Source organism: Parus major, chromosome 10 (assembly GCF_001522545.3).
Source record: "Parus major isolate Abel chromosome 10, Parus_major1.1, whole genome shotgun sequence".
NCBI classification, from domain to species: Eukaryota; Metazoa; Chordata; class Aves; order Passeriformes; family Paridae; genus Parus; species Parus major.
The window spans coordinates 7,628,999-7,648,485 of NC_031779.1; the positions used below are offsets into that span (position 1 = coordinate 7,628,999).

Here is a 19,487-nt window from a genome sequence, read left to right on the forward strand (position 1 = left end):
CATCACAGAATTCACCACAAATCACAAAGAACAGCATTACATCAATCCACAGTGCGTATTTAGTTCTACCTTATATTTTTTAAATTTTGGAACACACCAATACAGTTAATTTATTGAATAATTAGTGATCCGGGGATGTGTTGTGGTCATTGTGCAAAGTTAGGGATATGGCATGTTGGGAAGATTTACCAGGGCAGATCTGTGCCACTCTCACTGTGGATCTCCAGATTATAAAAACAGTCAAGATAGTGCCACTATGTCACTGCTTATTTTGTCTCCAACACTCTCTATTGTCAATAAATACAGCTGTGGAATGATACAAAGGGTAACTTACATGAGTAGTGTCCTGTTTAATGCTAGCCTTAGGAATGAATTACTATGCTTTGTATTTGATAAAAAGCATACCCATCTCAGAGAGGTGACATTTATTTATTCGAATATATTTCAGCAGCAGAACAGTCTCAACTTCACTAAGGATTAGTAGCTAAAGATATAATCAAAGTGACATATACAACTGGGGTAGGAAGGGAAAGAGAAGAAAAAAGATTTGATTGTACTCATGGCTGACACTGAGCTAAAAGAAAACTCTCATAGTGCATCTTTTCATAATTATTGTCAGCATTTCATAGCACTTATTTCAAAGCTATTAAAAAACTTAGGCAAATTTAAAAAGCCTCACTGTCCACTACTCCTGGAATACAGTGAACATGAAACTAAAAAATAGACACTGGGACTGGATTATTTTAAAAGAATTGTGGTCAAGATTTTTGTTTTCAATCAATTAGCAGGAGCACAATTTGAGGATCCTATCTAGTTTTGCATTGTCTTTTTTAAAAGCTATTATTTGCTGATATTAGGTTTTACTTCAAATTCTTAATTCCTCTCCCATCTCAAAGAGGGGAAGGATTTCCCTAAAGCTTTTATCTTAGCACTGTTAGATCTTACATAATTGCAAGAAGGTTTAACTATTACTATTTCAAATATACACCAAGGCAATTTATTATCTAGAAAGAAACATTCTCCAAAACAGTTTGGCACTTTTCCTATCTAGTCAATGTTTGAGTAAATATTCATCAGCTACAATGCCTCTGGTGAGCCACTGGGCTGTCATCTCTTATTTGATCAGAACAGACTAATTCAATTTCATATTTCCATAGATTATCACTAAAAGAACACATTCCAAAAATTATGACTGGAACCGAAGCCAATGTATTTTCTATTACAGTAAGAATTAAGGTTTGTTTCATCTGTGAGGAAACACCTGAAGGTCATCAACCTGAGCAAACTATACTCCCCCTCCCCCTATTCCAAGCTAAATCCACTTCCTTAAATATCCAAGAATATTTGAAAAAAAAAAAAAAAAAAAAAAAAAAAGCCCAAAATTATCATTCCTCTGTTCTTAAAGGCTTCCAGGGATTGATTCCTTACCTATGCCTGCTTTGATGCCTAAAAATCATCCTCACAGTTACTAAAGGTTGTTATCTATTTCTCCAGCTCCTTATGGATAGAGACAGTTCCCTCCATATGGCAGTAGTATCTTACAGCAGTTACCTACATGTAGAGATTGCTTTCTGTCGAAAACTACTTAATTTATCTGTTTGCTTGCCTCCATTATGAGGCTCTGTGAGTACTGTATCTTTTGCAAAATATGTCAGGACTGTTTAGTCTTCTGATCTTCTTGTGCTGCAGAGGGTTTTCTTTTATTGATGGCCTTTTATAGCCCCAATAATACTTGCAAGTGTAAAGTTTATTTTGATTAGGCGTTGTCAGAGATTCATTATCTCTCAGAGTTTCTGGACAAACAAAGGCATTTAATGTCACATCAATTGTGCTAAATCAATGATGAGATAATACCAATGTACTGTTTCTGAAAATCATTTTATCTTCAGAAGGAAAAGACAAGGCAAAAAGTCCAAGGTAAATCACAAGGTTGAAGCATAAAGGACTAAAGACATAACTGTATTTCAGGGACAATAACTTCATTAGAAGAAAAACCTTATCCAAATTAATTTGTAATGAAATAAAATGGGATAGTAACTCAAGAATTAAATGAATATTTTAAATATTTTTAGAAATTTTCCTCTTCAAAAAGAGTTTCATATGAAGTATATGTTTACATCTCCCATCCACCTGATCTTCAAATTCTTAAAATCTCACAATAACTGCCACCGTGTTTCAGCACCATAGTGATGCTAGAATAGCTGCTGAGCAATCTGCTCTTATGTCAGTGCACCAAGACATGTTGACTACTTTGCTACAAAAAACAATCTAATGGCACAGTGAGAGCCCAAGATTCCAGCTCATGCATATTAACTTTACCATCTTCTAATTCCTGACCTCGGAATTACTTTGAACAACAGCAGTGGGAAGACGCAAAATTCTAATATTATTGTAGTCAAATATTTTTAACATCTGAACAAAATTCAGCCGATTCATCAAGTCAAAGTTACTGTTTGTATGGTATTAGTTATTTGGCTTTAAACTCAGAAATAAGTTTACTCCACTCTAGGCAATTAAACACACACTGAAGGAAAACTCACAGAAGAATTTATCTTCAGGCTATTGTGACCTCTGTCTGCAAGAAAAAAAGCTGGACTATTTGACTTGTTTGACCATTGTATTCAATTACAGACCAGTATTCTTCCTGCCTGTCTCCTTCAGTGAGCTACCATTCAGCAGAAAAAAAAGACCAAACCAGTGACAGAACTGGATGCAGAAACCAAGATCACATGAATCAGATAAATACTCTTCCTACAACACCCCAGTATAAACAGATTTCCCCCACCACTGTTTTCACACAGGTGCAGTCTATGGATTATCATAAAGACAAGAGAATTTGATAAAAAAATAAATAGGACTTGGTCCCCAAAAGTGCAGGAAAAAAACCAGCTCAAAATGAACCGATGAAGGTGGATTTTAGATGGGGTTTGACTCATATTTACAGTAACCAATTTGGCTGTGCCATAAAAGAACAGAAACAATATTTAACAGCAGACTACTTGAGAATAAGCAGTATTTCCAAAAGGCCTACACACAAAAGAAACAGGAAGTCTGTGACTTTAGGATTTCATAGTTCACTGTGCACACTAATGTCATAATTGCTGTGTTTCTCAGAAGTTATCAACAACAGTTCTGCACTACAGTCAATGCTGTAAGACTGGGCAAAAATTAATGACATCTGAATTCCCAAACACTGATGTGAGGTAGTGGTTCACACAGTTTAACAGCAACAGTGAGAAAGCAAATATTTGGTCTGTTTACATGGTCAATAATGATATAAAGCTATTATATTTTCCCTTCATTGAAAGTTTTTTTATCTAGGAAGAAATGTTCTTTAAACAATTTTTATTAAATATCGATGAAGTACTGATCTTCCTCAGAATCAAAAAATATTTAGAAAAAGATGCCTGACGTTGTGGTATCTGGACTAATATGCAACACCTCTACGATGGCCAAACCGCAATCACTCCTCTGAGATTAAAGAAAGTCTCAATTTCATCCTCTTTCTGTTTCAGAATAAAAAAATCCTGAGGTGAGGAAACCCCACAGATTTAAGAAAAAAAATTGGAAGGAATTGTCTCAACTACCAGAAACTTGTCAGTCGCATCTTCAAGTCCTTCTTACATTAACTTGAATTATCCTTGACACTGAGAAATTTTTTAAATTACAGTGATGCATCAGTAGTTTTAAGAGTAGTTCTTACCTTCTGAATAGCCCTGGCCCATCTTGCTTTTGCAAAATTACTTCGATTACCTTCATCTGTATTTCTCCTGTAGAAAAAAGAAGGGAAAAAACCAAAGTACTCAGTACAGAAAAGTATGAAAATAAATAATTAAAATAAATCTATGGCTGAATGAATCAAATTCAGATCCATCACTACCCTCATAATACCACCTTTGGATTACAGGGGGTTCCTTTAAAGCTGAGAATTCACTGGCTTGAAAAGACACAATCCTTGTTCCTTGTATTACCACAGTATAAAAGGACATCAGCAAAGGAATACATTTCCCAATTACAGCAGCTCATAAATCAGGATTACAAGGTCTTTAACATCAAATAGCAGGAGGAGAGGCAGAAAACAACAACAAAATCCAAACCACCAAAGACAGTGAAGAAAAAGGAAACCTTTGAACTTCCTTAGCAAAGGCATATCCTCTTGAGACAGAGACACTGTCACCAAGGCATTGCCAAATGCACTAAAGGAGTTACTGAGAAGCCACATAACATAAAAACAGTACTCCCTCCTCCCCAAAAAGTACCACCAGACGAAAACTAGTATTTATTCCAATCCTTGAAATGCAATCCATTGCATATTTGGTTGCCCTCACACATAAGTTTCACACTTGCACAGGTTAATTATAATTAGGGCTCATTTTTCAGCTATTTCACCACACCTGTGAAGAATGTTGGCTTAAACTGAAAAATACCAATTCCATTAATGGCTGTTAAGCACAGGTTAAAATAATTAGCATAGATTCCACCACTTCTGCAAGATTCTAAGTAGTCCAAAAGCCACTGCCTTGTACAATACCAGTTAAGTTGCAAAATCAAAATTATATGGTAAAATTCTACACATATAATTTACAGAGGACAGTAGAAGCCTGTTTACTAAGTGAAGTTTTTGCAGAATATTTATATTATATCTCAGTGCCATGCCTTGGCCTACACATTACTATTTAATTATCTTGGACTTTTGGAACAGTGCTGTTTTATTTGAGGAGAAAAATGTTCCCTCTTATACTCACAGTTGAGTGCACATGATGCAAACCAAGTATGAAGAGGCTTGTCTTCCCCTGCCCTCATCTCTCAGGCTGCATGTTTGCTGGTTTGCTTCACAACTCTTCTTTTGTTTTCAGGTAAATCAATCAAGTGATACTAGTAATTGGTCCACCCCATCCTGCAGTTGTTAACTAGACTGGAAATACTCGGTAATAATTAACCTTAAGGATTACCAGAGTAATCAGACTCAAGGTCAGATGGAAATTGGGTTGTCAGTGTTGATTCAGAGGGAACAGAGAGAAAGATTTCTCTGCCTTAACTAAAATTACATAGGGAAAAGAGTATTCTTAAGTTTTGAGACATAATATACAGAAGGGGACAAAAACTGGTTTAATTGGTTTGCAGTACTTTTAACGAGTCACCAATCTGTGATCAGATCAGGCAGCTGAATACTTCTTGTGCCAATTAGAAACTCCGACAGACACAGCAAGGAGCAGTTTCTACCTGTCCACTTCCTGCTGACACAGTGATGGGTCCAGTTTGGACAAATGGTTGTTAATTTTCTATTCAGATCTAGTGAAACTAATTAGTTACCTGGCAGAAAACATTATACCAATACTGAACAAAGCTTCTGATGGCATCTGCTTTACATGAATGCTGGGTAACAAAGCCCACCAGATACTGCTGGGAATGACCAGTCCTGCTAGCTGAACTGCACAGAAGGAACATATGTGCCAGGAAAATACTATAATTTTTTTAAGCAACATAAACAAAAGCAGATTAGGGAACTTCACACAAGCATTAAGCCAGAAAACAAGGGAACCATATCTGATAATTAAAAGAGCATAATATTGTGATTGAACAACAAAAAGTTTAAAAACAAATGACAAATGCTTTAAGAGTGCCTGAAAAATCATACTGATTCACCACCCCTACAACATAATGCCCAGCTGTGGTCTCTGATGCTGTGCAGGCCACAAGAACAACAAGACGAGGAGAACTACAAGAGACACCTCAGGAGAAGTATAGCGACATTCGGATCTGGTGAGCTCAGAAAGCAGCCTGGGTCAAAGTTTTGACACTCCATACATCAAACTCAGTGGGCTTTCACATCTCTTAGGCAGAAGGATCAAAATAACCAGTCTTGTTGCAGTGATTTACTAGCTAATAACAGGTATGTGCCAAGGAATGCACAGGCTAGATAAACACAAGGGCTTTTCAGTCTGGTTTATCAAAAGCTAAGGCTTTTTAACAGAAAACAAAAGTTACATTGACACTTTTATTTAATAGATGTTTTCCCTCTTCATTTTCCTGGCCAAATACATTAAAATTGCTCTAGCATTGCAGTGATGATTTGCATTTTCATGGCACCTCTTGTAAAATTAATCTCACTACAGACTTCATTGTAAGGCAGTTAATTATAGAGCAGTTGCAGTGTGGCCACATACTGACAAAAAAAATGACATCTTCTGAATGCTTATTTGTTTGTAATAGGCAATCCTGAATATCTGCATTAGTTTATAAGTATTCATCACCAATGTCAGTTTCATCAGCTTTGAATATAACCGGAAAACTGTAGAAGAAAAATTGAAATAATAATGCTCTATGATGACATTTTTTATTTGGCAATTTCCACTCCCTACTGGCAATGGTCAGGCTGAAACTAACATGTGCTTAAATCAATCTCCAATGGACATATCAAGCAAACTTATAATAGGATAGTACACTACCACAAAAATGTTTAGTTTTCTTTTTCTCCTTTAAATGTACTTTTCAGAAAATTCCAGTAACGCTCAATCTTGTACAAATATGGGATAAGGCTGATGACAATTTCGAGTTCTATTCTGCATTCTTTTATAGCTCAGGAGTGGGATAGAAAAAAGAAAGATGAATAACAGCTTCTCTGTATTTTAGAATACAAAGAATAGTACTTTAAAGTATATCACTTTCAGTGCTGTAACTTTTGAAACCTGTACAATTTAACATGCATTGGAAGTAAGTTTGTAACACATCCCAAACTTTTTTGGGGAGGATTTACATGCTTGTTAATCATTTAGACTGCAGCAGCACAAGTCCTTTGTGAATATCTCTGTTGGTGCAGTTGCTACCATGGTCTTGCACACCAGGCCAAAGCCACATTACCAACATTACACACACCTGGGCTGCAAAAGCCTGTCCTTGTTCCAGCACTGGGCAGCAGCTGAAGCTGATTGCACTGAAATTGTTTTCAGCTGAAAACAAGGCGCTTTACAGCCCTATCTTTCAAGTCAATTCATGCACTTGGTAGAAGGACACACTATCTTTATTGGAAAATATGTCTGGGATATGGAACTATAGAAATAGTATCTTATCAAGGATTATTGGACTATAAAAATAATTAAATTTTAAATTTTTCATAGGCCTCAATTATATAGTACAGATAAAAGAATAATTATAACATTAAAAAGCCGTGCAATAAGTAGCAGTTTAGTAAAACACTAAGAACTGTAGGCAGTACTTTGCCATCTTAGCTATAATTACATTTAAAAGAAATTAACGATGTGGTAAAATTGCAAAGGAAAAATAAGTGATCTAGGCATTCCACTGTTAACTATACCACAGTAGGACTTACTTTTTCTAAACCTTTCATAGGTTAATACAATTTAGCATTACCCAACTGCCTTATATAACTATTTTTTTGTGTTAGTGGCAAAGAAGGCAGAGTTTCCTCCAAGATACTTTTCTGGTAGCAGCAAATCTATTCCCCTACACAGGTTCCATTTTACAGATGTTCAAGTTGGTCTTCAAAATTTAGTCTTTAAACTAACAGAGCAGAGAACAAAACTTACTATAAGTCAGCAGCCAGTTACTCATCCCTACAGTAAAACTTCAGTTTTAAATCTGAGTACACATTTGTTGTTTCCATTTGCTTTCTTATTGTCTAAAATAGTAAGTCTCAGTAGCTGTATTATCATCTTCAATCATACATTTATATTAGTGCTAGCTTTCACTTCAAATAGTTTACAGTTCTGAGTTTTTGGTGGTTTTTAAAACTAAAATTACAAGTTCCTAGTTTCTTTGAGACAAGGCACTAAATTTTATCATTCTGTATTTTGAGAACATTACTACAGTAAGTAATGAAATAACATTTTCTGGTTTCTTAGAGATAACCTCGTTTAAGTGCCTAAAAACACATACTACAGCAATAACATCTGCTTTCTAGCCATTCAGATTCAAAAATTTAACAATGCATAAACAGAAACTAAAACATGCTTACATATCTGCTTTAGTTCAGTTTTTCCACTAACACTCTTTTACAGGTTACTTACCTAATCCTTAAGAACTTCAGTCTTTTATAAGAGCTACATCTTTTGACTCAGAGAGAAAGTGAGTAAAGTCTGAAGTGATGCATTTATCCTCATAACAGAACTCCTATTTTTTCCATTTCAAATTTTTCATCCAGTTCTTCACAAGACTTTCACACACATAATTCACATTGATGTTGATCTTCATGTCTTCCTGAAGAAAGAGATGTGTCCCTGCTTGCTTTTAGAAATACCTCTGAGCTAAGTGTGCACAGCTGCTGAAGATAAGCCACCAATTATTGCACCTGACCACCACTCACCTTCCTGGGCACAATTAACACTCTGGGGCAAGTACCTCCCTTTCCCTTGTGTCATTTGACTCCTCAGATGGGTCTGAAGTCTGATCATAGTCTGACTTATTGATGGGATGATGCTGTCTCTGCTAAAACTGATTCAGAAACTCCCAGCTTGCTTTAACATTTGCTTTCCAGTAATGTTATTTTAGTGTTTTGACTTACAATATGACACCAAAAAAATACTTTTTTTAAAATCAAAGATGGAGAAATAACAAACTCTTCCATGTAGCTGAGAATGAGTACTGGGAAAAGGAAACAGTAACTACTTAAACTTCTGTATTTTGGGCCACTTCAAATGTTTAGACTTCAAAATATGTAGAGGCATTTTTGATTCAACACTGTGGGATTTTCTTGTTATCTGCTAAACTGTTCTCAAAGATTGTGTCCCTTTCTTGAAAGGTTTGGTTTTCAAGACTGGGCGGCATCCTGTTTTCATTATGCTGGAGGAATTTGTTCATTTTTATTAAACCTTATTCTAAAGAACCACTACAACTGCAGACCTAATGCTAAAAGGTGTGCAGAGATGTACAGTAATCTGTACCTAAACTTTTAAAATTCTTACCATTCAGAGCTATGAACTGGATTGTAAACTGTCATTCAGATCTATCAAAACTACAGCTTGTGATACAGATCTTATACACTTAACATAGTGCCAGTAGGCAATAGCTCATATTTCCCATTATATTGCCATAGAACAGCAGCATTGAAGAAATATTCTGTTTTTTTAAGGCCTACCAAGACAGTAAATCAACATTTTACAAAGTAACTTCCAGGTTTTTCTGATGGATATAAAGATATTACTATCCAGTGCTGCTACCTGAGAAACTCCCCACAAGATACATTATCTCCTCAGTGCTGCAATAGCCACATGAATGACTTCCAAACTGCCAAACTTGTTTATCTGAACAAAAGGAACATGCAATTAGGACAGAAGCTGATTGACAAGACCAAAGGCTATGGCAGGAGACAGGTGACACAAGGAAACACATGTTGATGTGAATAAGACATTATCAAGACATTGTTCTGCTGTCCAGTGAAGTTATAGCTTTTAATCAATCTTGAATCTGTCAAAGTGTCATCTTGGATTGTTCCAGAAAGCAAACAATATCTATCTGACACTTAAAGAAACTTTATGAAGTTCTCCAAATTTTGCCTGGATTTGCACTATGCAGCTATTTGTCCATCTCCAATTTCTGACTTATTCCAATGTTGTATCATTAAATTTTTTTTTCTTCTTCTAATATACCCAACTCAAAAAATAAAAATGTGGGTATTTATTTCCCCAAATATATATTGGAAAATCATATTTTTTCAATCAACTGAACTCAATATTCTCCTACAGAATCTCTCTATTCATAACCAATGACTAATCTTTCAACTTTATTAATAAAGTCATCAAAATCAGCATTAGAAAAGTATTTGATTAAGTATGCATGTAATAAACAAACAAAATAAATTGCTATGCAAGTATAGTAAACCAATTCCAGTGAAGTTTACCCTGCGTCTGAATAGAATGTATTCAGTATCTTTCAGGGTAGCAGCATATAGATGAAACACGACACAGCAGTAGGAACCCAGTCAAATATTTTATAAACATTTTCTGCTTTTCCCATGGCAACTCTCTTTTCTCCTGTTGCGTAGCTTCTTATGTAGAGTTCTTATGCCCCTATCTGAAATGGCTTCTGTGTTTAGAGATCAAGTTACACAGAGAAAGGGAATTTCTTTGCAAAAGAACTGATACCTAACAACTATTTTAGCTTTTCTGTAAATGAACAAATTTCCTAGTAGTTTCAAGGGAATACTTGGACAGAGATTGAATCTTTTCAACCATTTACACACAGCTATAAGTATTAATTAGATAACCTAGTTCCCAGAAGCCAACAAGGTTACCTTAAAAATTTACTATTATGTAAGGTCTAAGTAAAATATGTTAACTTTTATAGCAAGTAAACCTTTTGGGACCCCAAAATAAGATAACTGCATAATAATAACAGACTTAATACAGTTACGTGATATCAGAAACCTTTAAGAAGGCAAAGAATTACTCTAGGTAAAAGAAAACTATAAAAGCCTTTCCCGTTCCTTTCAAGCCTAAAGAATTTATCATGAATGATGTTACATTATAAAACTCTCAGGGAGAGTCATAATGATTTCTCATTTATTTTGAAAAGTTGTCACCATAACAAACAGTATAAAATTATGAATATTAATAAGGGAGCCAACTAAAGCTCAGTATCAGTTCATATCAGGATGCAAAACAATCATCGGAACACTTCCAATAACCACAAACAAAACAGGCACTTGTGAAAAGGCTGAATGTAAAGAAACTTGTAACGTCTAATTACTTGAAGAAGTGAAACAATAAGAACTGGTGGGGATAAATACTGGAAGAAACCAAGACTCTGCTATGTGGCAAATATATTTGTGTTTTATTTTAATGTGCAATCTAGTTTATAATTGGGTTTGTAGGTTATTTCATATATGCAGTAGGACATAAAACTTGGCTGTATCTTTTGTGCTAGCACTAGACACCACCCCTCCCTTACTGGAAGTTTATCCAAGGTTGTCTCATTCCTAGATTGGAACACTGGCTCAAGCACAGCTCTGCCTATGTGCCCACTGAGCAGGATCCCCAGCCTCGGACTCACTGCCAGCCTGAGTTTGACCCTGCAGTGCCCTGCCCTGGCTGCACCACTGGCCCTGACCCTGAGCTCCAGGATTGCCAGTTTGGCCTCAGACCTGTTCCATCAGCCCAGGCTTTTGCACTGTTTGACCCTTGCTGCTATTCCCAGGCTTGCCTAGGGTGCTGGGCTGGGGCACTGGCTGCCCCGGCCTGCCTGCTGTGTTATCCTGCCTCACTGCCCCTCCCCTGGGGAGCAGCAGCTCATCCTCACTTACCTAATGTCTTCATCCTGCACATTTCTACAAACCCAGCTAGGCAGGAAGATTCTGGCTTTTAGATGTGCCACAAAGATTGAATTCATAGCTGCATACTTCATAGTTACTAAAAATGTTTGAATAGATTCTACTGAGAACTTCAGGATGCAAATTAATGCATTTAACTTCAAAACCAGTCAAACAAAAATAACTTACCAAAATCTATTTGGGATAACTTTAGGAAAGAAAATGTACATCAACATGTCACATCAGCTCACCATCACTTGTTCTAAACTGCAAATTGCCTTGCAAATAAATCTGCTTGGTTCCATACTACAGTTCCTAACAATTTTATATTCATTGGGGTTTTTTCCTCACACAATCTTCAATTCTCTAAATGATTTCCCATTATCTCAGTGTCTTTTTTCTCATTCACTTTCCTGTACAATATTTTCTTTCTATATTGTTAACTGCTAATTCATCTTCTTTTCCATTTTTTTATTCAAAAATATTTAAAGCATACAAATTAAATGGATAACAATTGTAAAGTTACCATGGTTATAAAGTAGAGACACAAAAAAGCCCATAAAAATTGTTTAAACTTCAAATTCACTGTATATATGAGACTTAGGAATCTCCATCTCTAATTTAAAATTTTGTTTGTACTTCCTCTGCTGTACAGAGCTACTGTAACTTTAAAATTATTTAGAAACTTTTTTTAAAGTAATCTTTTAAAGTACTAATTTTAATGCAATCAAGAGCAATAGTTTCAGGCCACAGAAAATCTGAAGGAAACACATTTGAGAAAAGCAAGAGGGTGGAACTGAAATAGGAAAGAGCCTCAGAGCAGGAAGGATCATCAATGATCATGCGAGTTTGAGTGACAGATGAGAATTAAGCCTCGGGTACAGTGGAATGAATTCTCAGCACTGTGCTGGTACACAAAGGGCTTAATTTTACACAAGATTCTAACAGAAAAAATCTGCCTGACTGTATTATATAAATTAATAACAACATTTATTTACAGTTTTGAATGACTGATTTATTGTACAAGACTAAACATCACCTGAAGTTGAATACTTTCCTACCCACACTGCTTTCTGTAACTCAAGCAGAATAAAGCTGTCCAAGAAGCCAAGGAGCTTAGAGGAATGCTCTTTAATATGTGAAAATAGTTCAGACTCAGGGAAGTCTCTTGGTTCATGGGTTTTGATGTAAACAGTCTTTTTACCTGGCTTTTGGAACACGAAAGTATTACATGAGTTAAACTACGTTCAGTTTAGAGAATAGTCTACAAATAATAATTAATGTAAAAACACCCATCACTAATTATAACGTCAAATTGTTTTTATATTTTGAAAATAAACTGCCAGTTCTAAAACCTGGGAACCAGGAGATGTTTGTAGCCAAAAACCTTGCAAGATAGACTTCCTTTGCTAAATGCCTTTTTCTTTTATTCTTTTGGACCTCATTTCTTTCTGGCAGTAAATACAAAGCAATAACATGTTATAGATGATCACTTATGCTTACCTATTCTGTAATTTAAATTTGAGGAATCTCTCATTGAATGATCATAACAGAAAACAAAAGTATAAGTTCAAACACTATCTGTTTAAACAGATGGCTATGCATGGAAATACGGCTTTAGTTTAAGGAGTTCCTAACCTGGAGCCAAGAGGTGGAGGTGAAAATTTTCATGGCTCACATATAATTTTATGCTTGTCTATCATTTTTTTTCATGTTATCTAGGCATGAATAATGAAATAGATTACTAGAAAAATGCCTGTAAACTGATCACCTCAAATTAATTTGGGCCTTGGCAATTGTTTGCTTCTCTCTGTATGGAAAACCAGTAAAGATTAATTACATTTTTAAGAGGCCATTTAATGCTCATGATGTTTTAAGCACTAAGAAACTTTTAATACTGCCACATTGAAGCTTTCTTTTCAGTTTTCATCCATTTGAAAATAAATATGCATTTTACTGTCACAAATCACTGTTTTAGTTAATACCAGTTTAATGAATATTACATAAAAATCAACTTTGCTAGTGGCTGCAGGTCATGAAGTCAAATTTTAGTAATATATCTCCTTTTAATGCAGCAGTTACAGTCACCTAAACCATTAAGAAAGAGGAAGAACTGTTAAAGCCAAACACTTTAGAACAAGATACTCAACCCCAAATTTGTCAATACAATCTATGTAGGTCTAGCATTGTTTTGTGGGCAGCACATCTCTCCTTTTCCTCATGTGGTCTATGCAGGTAGAAAAAATATCTATATATGGTTGGTTTATTATCCATTTAAATAAGGGATTTTAAGGTGTCTTTTTAATGTACTAAAATCTTTTTTCTCCTTGTTCAGTGATGAATTTACAGCTCTAGAAAGATAACAAGTATCACAGAACAAATCAGTATTATTTTTTAAAGAAAGATCCTTGTCCCTGTTGCTTTACTTCCTTAGGTTTTGGGATTAGCTGGTTGTTTTTTAAAAGAAATATTTACTCCACTTTACTTGTTTTGGAGATGTCCCTAATCAATTGTCTGCAGTTCACTTTGGTTTATGATTGACAGGTATATCTGTGCATTCTGGCTATTCTGGCTATTTCCACCTCAGTGGTACCACAGAGATTAACCATGAAATCATTGTTCCTGCAGGTAGTAGCATTCAGCACTGGATACTAATAATGCATAAAAGAGTGAGCCAACTGATTTATCACAGTATGGCTACTGTGGAAATGTGGAATGAAGTATACAATAAATACTTGATTGATGATTTTTAAAAATTCACAGTGATGCTTTCATTAATTACATTATTTGGAGAAAAACTCAGATCATTTGAGTGTTTTGGGGGATTTTTATTCATATGTTCCCCTTCTCTGTTTTATCTTCTAAGCCACTAGGAAAAAAAATAAGCTCCAATAAGAGGTCACTTAATAATTTACCACATCCTTCAAATTTTATTGAGTTTTTGCTTTATGGGAAAATGTTACTCAGTTACACTTAATTAGTCATCAGTCAACACTGAAAGTCAGCAGCCATAAACACCACTTATGTACCTAACCAAATAACTGACGAATAAATATCAGTCTAAAAAACACTTATGGAAGAAATTTGGAACATAGTAATACTTAAATATTTATAGGACAGTTAATTTTGGTGTTTAGTACAGCTATTCAAAAGAAATAGTCTCATCCACTTCCCTAATATTTCAGATTTTTAGTACAAATGCAGTTATTTGGAATAAATATCCATCTCTAAGTTTTAAAACAATCTTATTTCTGCTCAGAATCTTTGAAAATACCTATTATTTGATAAAATAAATTTTAATCTAAAATTAATATTTTAGTGCTGACCCTCAATATAATACCATAAAAATTCATTTAATTTCAATAAAATTATTTGGTACAAAGGGGTAAAGGAAAGAATTCCATAGTCAGATTGGGTTAACTTCTCTTGGTTTAGCTTAACCTGCTCAGAGGCTCAGATCTCTCTTGAAAATGACACGTCAGCACAGATGATATGCTAATGACTGGACATGTGCTTAGAAAAATATAGAGAAATGGCTCTTGAATGCTGCCATTGCTGACAGCTCTCACCCTGAGGAAGCACTTGTACTTCTCTGTATTGTAAATACCCTGCAAGGACTGCCTAGGAAATGTAAACAGGGTAAGGCATGGACAGGCACCTTGTCCATGTGCAGTCTCTAAATGCACCCTAATGAGCACCCCTGAGCTTCAGTTTTTTGTAGACTCATTTATTTCCTAATTTTGTGTAGAAGTTACATGCACCAGGACCCTGCTTTTTTAGAGTACATGAAAATGTAATTTAAGTTCAACAAAATGTTCTTGCCTCAGAGAATACATAACTCAATCATGTAATAGTTTTTATTGTATTTTTTTATGTTTCAGCTAATTTTCAAGTACCACTGCTGTTAGACATGATTTAAACATGAGCCAAGTGCCTGACACACCAAATATTCTTGCTGCTTTTCCCAAGAGCCTATTCTACCCCTCATCAGAGATGAGGAAGACAGAACACCTTTTGGAGTGTCAGCTGCTCAGTGTCTTTCCTGCACTACTATAGGCAAAGGACACCATGAATGAAATGTAATACAGTCTGTGACAGCTGCTATAAAAGCCAAAATGAACAGTAGAGGGAACTTTTTTACCTTTCAAAAGAAGTGAAGTGATTATTCCAATGTAGAGAAAGCTCTCCCTGCTCAGAGACCACTGCTGAGTGGTGTTCTTAGAGGCTGACAGGGCTCCCTCCTGAGCATTCAGCTCCACTCAGCTGAAGGTGATGGCAGTGATAACACAGTTGTTGCCACCTTATTCCTTGCCCCTTCCACATTATGCATCATCATTTTCCACGTTCAGAGAAGCAGAAAGACAGCAGTTATATTTCCCTCTTATTTTTTTTCCCCCACTGCATTCTTGTTTGTTCAAAAGAAATAGATAGAAAATACTAATTCTCTTCTGGAAAACTTCCTGAAATGCAGGCAGTCTGTAGGTAAATACATTAGCTTCAGAAATGGAATGAAAAGTTTTTCCTGCTTTCCAGATGAAATAAAATAGTTACAATATGCAAATCATGTTCAGGAGTTGCTTCCCTTCCTTTCTTAATCCTCCAGGAAATCACTGCTGAACCCTATGTAGACACATGCCCAGGGGTGAGAACAGAACAGGTGCACATGTATTTGCCACAAAAGAACATAGAAAAGCTAATAAATACCTGCATTTTCTTGGCAAGTTTAAGAAACTTTCAGCCATATTCTTGCTAAAAATAATTTTGTATGTATCGTGCTGACATTCAGAGGTTTAAAAAAAAAATAAGATCAACAAATGATATCACATATGTCTGATGTGACAAGATAAAATACCTGAGCTTGCTTTCTTGTATGCTGAGCCCACTTTCCATGGATGACTGACTGTCATCTGTATCTTGATGTGAATGTCTTGTACATTGGAGGGGTGTCTCTCTGTGCCAACCTCTGCAATCTGAATCTGTGTGGGTATCTGTAGAGAAGAAAAAAGCTACTAGAAATCTTTCAGCCCATTTTACTTCTAAAAGAGGAAGTACACATAAAATTAATTATCTTAATTCATTAAATCTATAGTAATAGGGAATTATCAAATCAATTTCAAACATTGTAATGATTAAATCACTTAATACAAGAACAGCAGAAAGAGTTTTAAGGTGATCTTCTAATTGGTACTCTAAAAAATTTTGAGAGGCCTAAACCAGTTACCTTCTTGTTATACAAAATTCATTTTACAGTTTAAAAAATGACCTATTGCTGGACTAGGAAGAAAATTATCTTCTAAAATTTTCCAACTTGCTGCATATTTCTTATGGGTCCATGCACAGCATTCTGAGATTGGGGTTTTTTTGTTTCATTGGATTTTGGTTCCATGGAGGTTTTTGTGTGTGTGCTTTATATAGGGAATCAGGCTGTACTTTATTTCCACATGCTATTGGCCCAGAAATGAGGTGGGTTTTTTCCAGTTTGTAGGCTCTTGGGAGAAATGTGACAAGTCAGCAAATGGAGGTGCAAACTGACTTCCTGAAGAACGTTTTGCTCTATAAATCATCCTATTAGTTTTAGTGAGAGGAAAGGCTTCATGATCTGCCCCTGATTGTGAGGAAGTTTCCTTCCATGATGATAAGAATTTGTGAGCCCATCTTTTTTTTTTCTGTTTTTAAAGTTTTGTTTACAGATTGGAAATGATGCTTTGATTTATTTTCCATCACAGTGTTTACCAACACTAGGTAAGTTGCCAGAAATTTATGTCATATCTTTTGCTCAAAGTGAATGCAACACTGTTGTGAAACATGCAAAAGATAAAGATAACGCTTTAGAAAACAAGATCTTTTGTTTTTTCTACTGCATATGTTAATGCAAACTTTTAAATTGTAAGTATATGTGAATTATTACACTTTCTAAAGTGGTCTGTACATAGAATTCTATACTTTGATGCATGAGTTTTCACAATCAGAATATTATAATTTTTCAGGACCTTGGTTTTTGCTAATCAAAGTTGTATCAGAACAATTAATTTTCTCATTTGCTAATCCCTTGGCATTTCCATGCATTAGTACAGTGGCTAATGCATAAACAGGGATTAAATCTCATCATTGCTTTGTTCTTGTTACTTTATTTGCTAATTAATGTATATGAAAAATGTGATAATGAGTTAAATTTAAACCAAGCTTAAGACATGATTTCAGCATGGTATTTTCCACAATTGTTAATGAGGTAAAATCCTGCTGTCTTTCAGTAGGCTACTTGGCAAAATGACATCTTAGCTCCCAAGACACACAAATAATTTTCCAAATTACAGCTATTACCAATTACTTCAGCAAAATTATCTTTAATTTCTTTAGTTTATACTTTTTATGTAAGGTATAATAATGCTAAGGAGCAAGCTACCTATCTCTAACATTGAATTAAAGGAAAAAGGTAAGACATGTCCTTTAAATTTTCTTCTGTTGTCTCTTACAAGAAAGATGTAAAAAATTTGAAGGAAAATTGTCTAATTTCATAAACCCTGATTATCTTTTAAAAAACCTGACTTTTAGAGACATAAACGTTTTTAATTCAACTGTAGTGTTTATCTAAAGTCAGTATTTTATTACTGTGACTTTGCTTGAAAAATTATATAGTAGGTCTTCATTTTACTTAGCAGCCTTTTAATGGAGCTCAGTCTAGTGGAAACAGTGAAATGTCAACTTTATTGCTACCACAACTGACACTGGATGACACTTCTAGAAAAGGCACTGAACTGCTGATGAGAATACATTTCCATGTTACTACATTCAGGATTTCAAGTCCAAATGAAGTCATACTATTAAAGCAGCATGGGAGGGTCTTATATTTCTGCCCTTTATCTGGCATTCTCAAATTAACATCTTTCAGGAATTGTCAAAAGTAACTGCAGTCTTCTACCTTTCCAGTGTCATTTGTCATAATAAAAAGGCTGTACTTGATTCCAACAGTCAAGGACAGATTCTCAGGTGCTCACAGCTGCATCATTCAGTAGGATAAGCAATGAAAATGCCCTCGTCAAACCACAAATAGAAGATGATTCCTGGCTTTCTCAATAAGCAAGATAGAAAGCTTTTTGAATTGTCCTCTGTGAAGAAAACTGCAGCATAAGAGTGACCCCTACAGGATTTTCACAGTGTTCTGTGGCTAGAGTCCCAGGGCCTGTCCTGGGAACTTTTTCAAATATATTTGTTTGAAATCAGAATACAAATGTCAACACTCTTCAAGTAGCAGCCTGAAATCACCAACAACCTGAATTTACATCTTGTAAACACAGAGTTCCTATACCAGATTTACACTAGGTTTCTAGATATGAGAATGATGTAAGGACATAAAATATTCTGCTAATTCAATATACCAATAAACCTAAGCAGACAAAAACAAGAATGCAACTAAGGCAGAGGACGTACTTTTAAATTTTTTTGGCCAAGTAGTAAAGAAGTAATTTCTATTAAAAAAAAAAGAAAAAAAAAGAAAAAAAAAAAAGAAAAAAAGAAGGTAGGCCATATTGTAGCTTATAAGAAACCAAAATAGCTCACAGTCACTCTGTGAAAAGACATGTATTCCACCTGATACATTAACAGGAGTTATGCAGACTATATCCAAAAACAATTTACCAAAGTTAATCAAAGTCAATGCTATTTAAAAAAAAGTTAGACAATCAAAGATTATATTCTTGGTATAACTTCTAGTCCTCCTTTTCATGTAGTTTCTTATTCATGCTTCTTCACTTTTTTTATTTTATTCTTGCATAAATTTTAGGATTAATCTTTTCAGACACAGCTCATTAGACTATTTAAAGAATAAAATGTTACACTAAATTATGTTTGTGATCTATATGACAATGTCATATAGAAGGATTGATTATATTAGTAAAGTTAATCTCTTTGTATTATAACTGGAAATAATGTGTGGTGATGCATCATCTGAAGTTCAGTTTTCATTACTACATTCATGTACACTACATTCATATACATAGAAATATAAATAACTTCCATCTTCATATGCCCTAAAAATAAAGGCAGACAACCTTTTCTAGGAAGGTAAATAATGCTGTGAAGGCATTTTTATTAAATTTTTATTAATGATTTTATTAAAACTTTATAATAAGTGTGCTTTGGTCAAAGCTGATGTGCTTCAGAGCTGTAACACACAGAATCTAGTACTGACCCTGAAGGAGGTACTTCCTTCCTTAAAGCGCCACAT

The 19,487-nt window shown here is 35.0% G+C and overlaps 1 protein-coding gene across 5 annotated transcripts in view; it reads right to left on the bottom strand.

Moving 5' to 3' along the window:
• The window catches only part of UNC13C (unc-13 homolog C), a 174,421-nt gene that overhangs the window by 134,395 nt on the left and 20,539 nt on the right, over nucleotides 1–19,487 (bottom strand). For 4 of the 5 annotated variants that reach the window (XM_015638962.3, XM_015638961.3, XM_033516898.1 and 1 more), the window contains 2 exons: nucleotides 16,116–16,251; nucleotides 3,704–3,770 (listed from right to left, as the gene is read on the bottom strand). In XM_015638962.3, the coding sequence (XP_015494448.1) occupies nucleotides 3,704–3,770; nucleotides 16,116–16,251 (203 nt within the window). Of the gene's footprint in view, nucleotides 1–3,703; nucleotides 3,771–4,745; nucleotides 4,845–16,115; nucleotides 16,252–19,487 lie in introns of those variants that run through there. The other variant, XM_015638964.3, reaches the window with a different exon arrangement.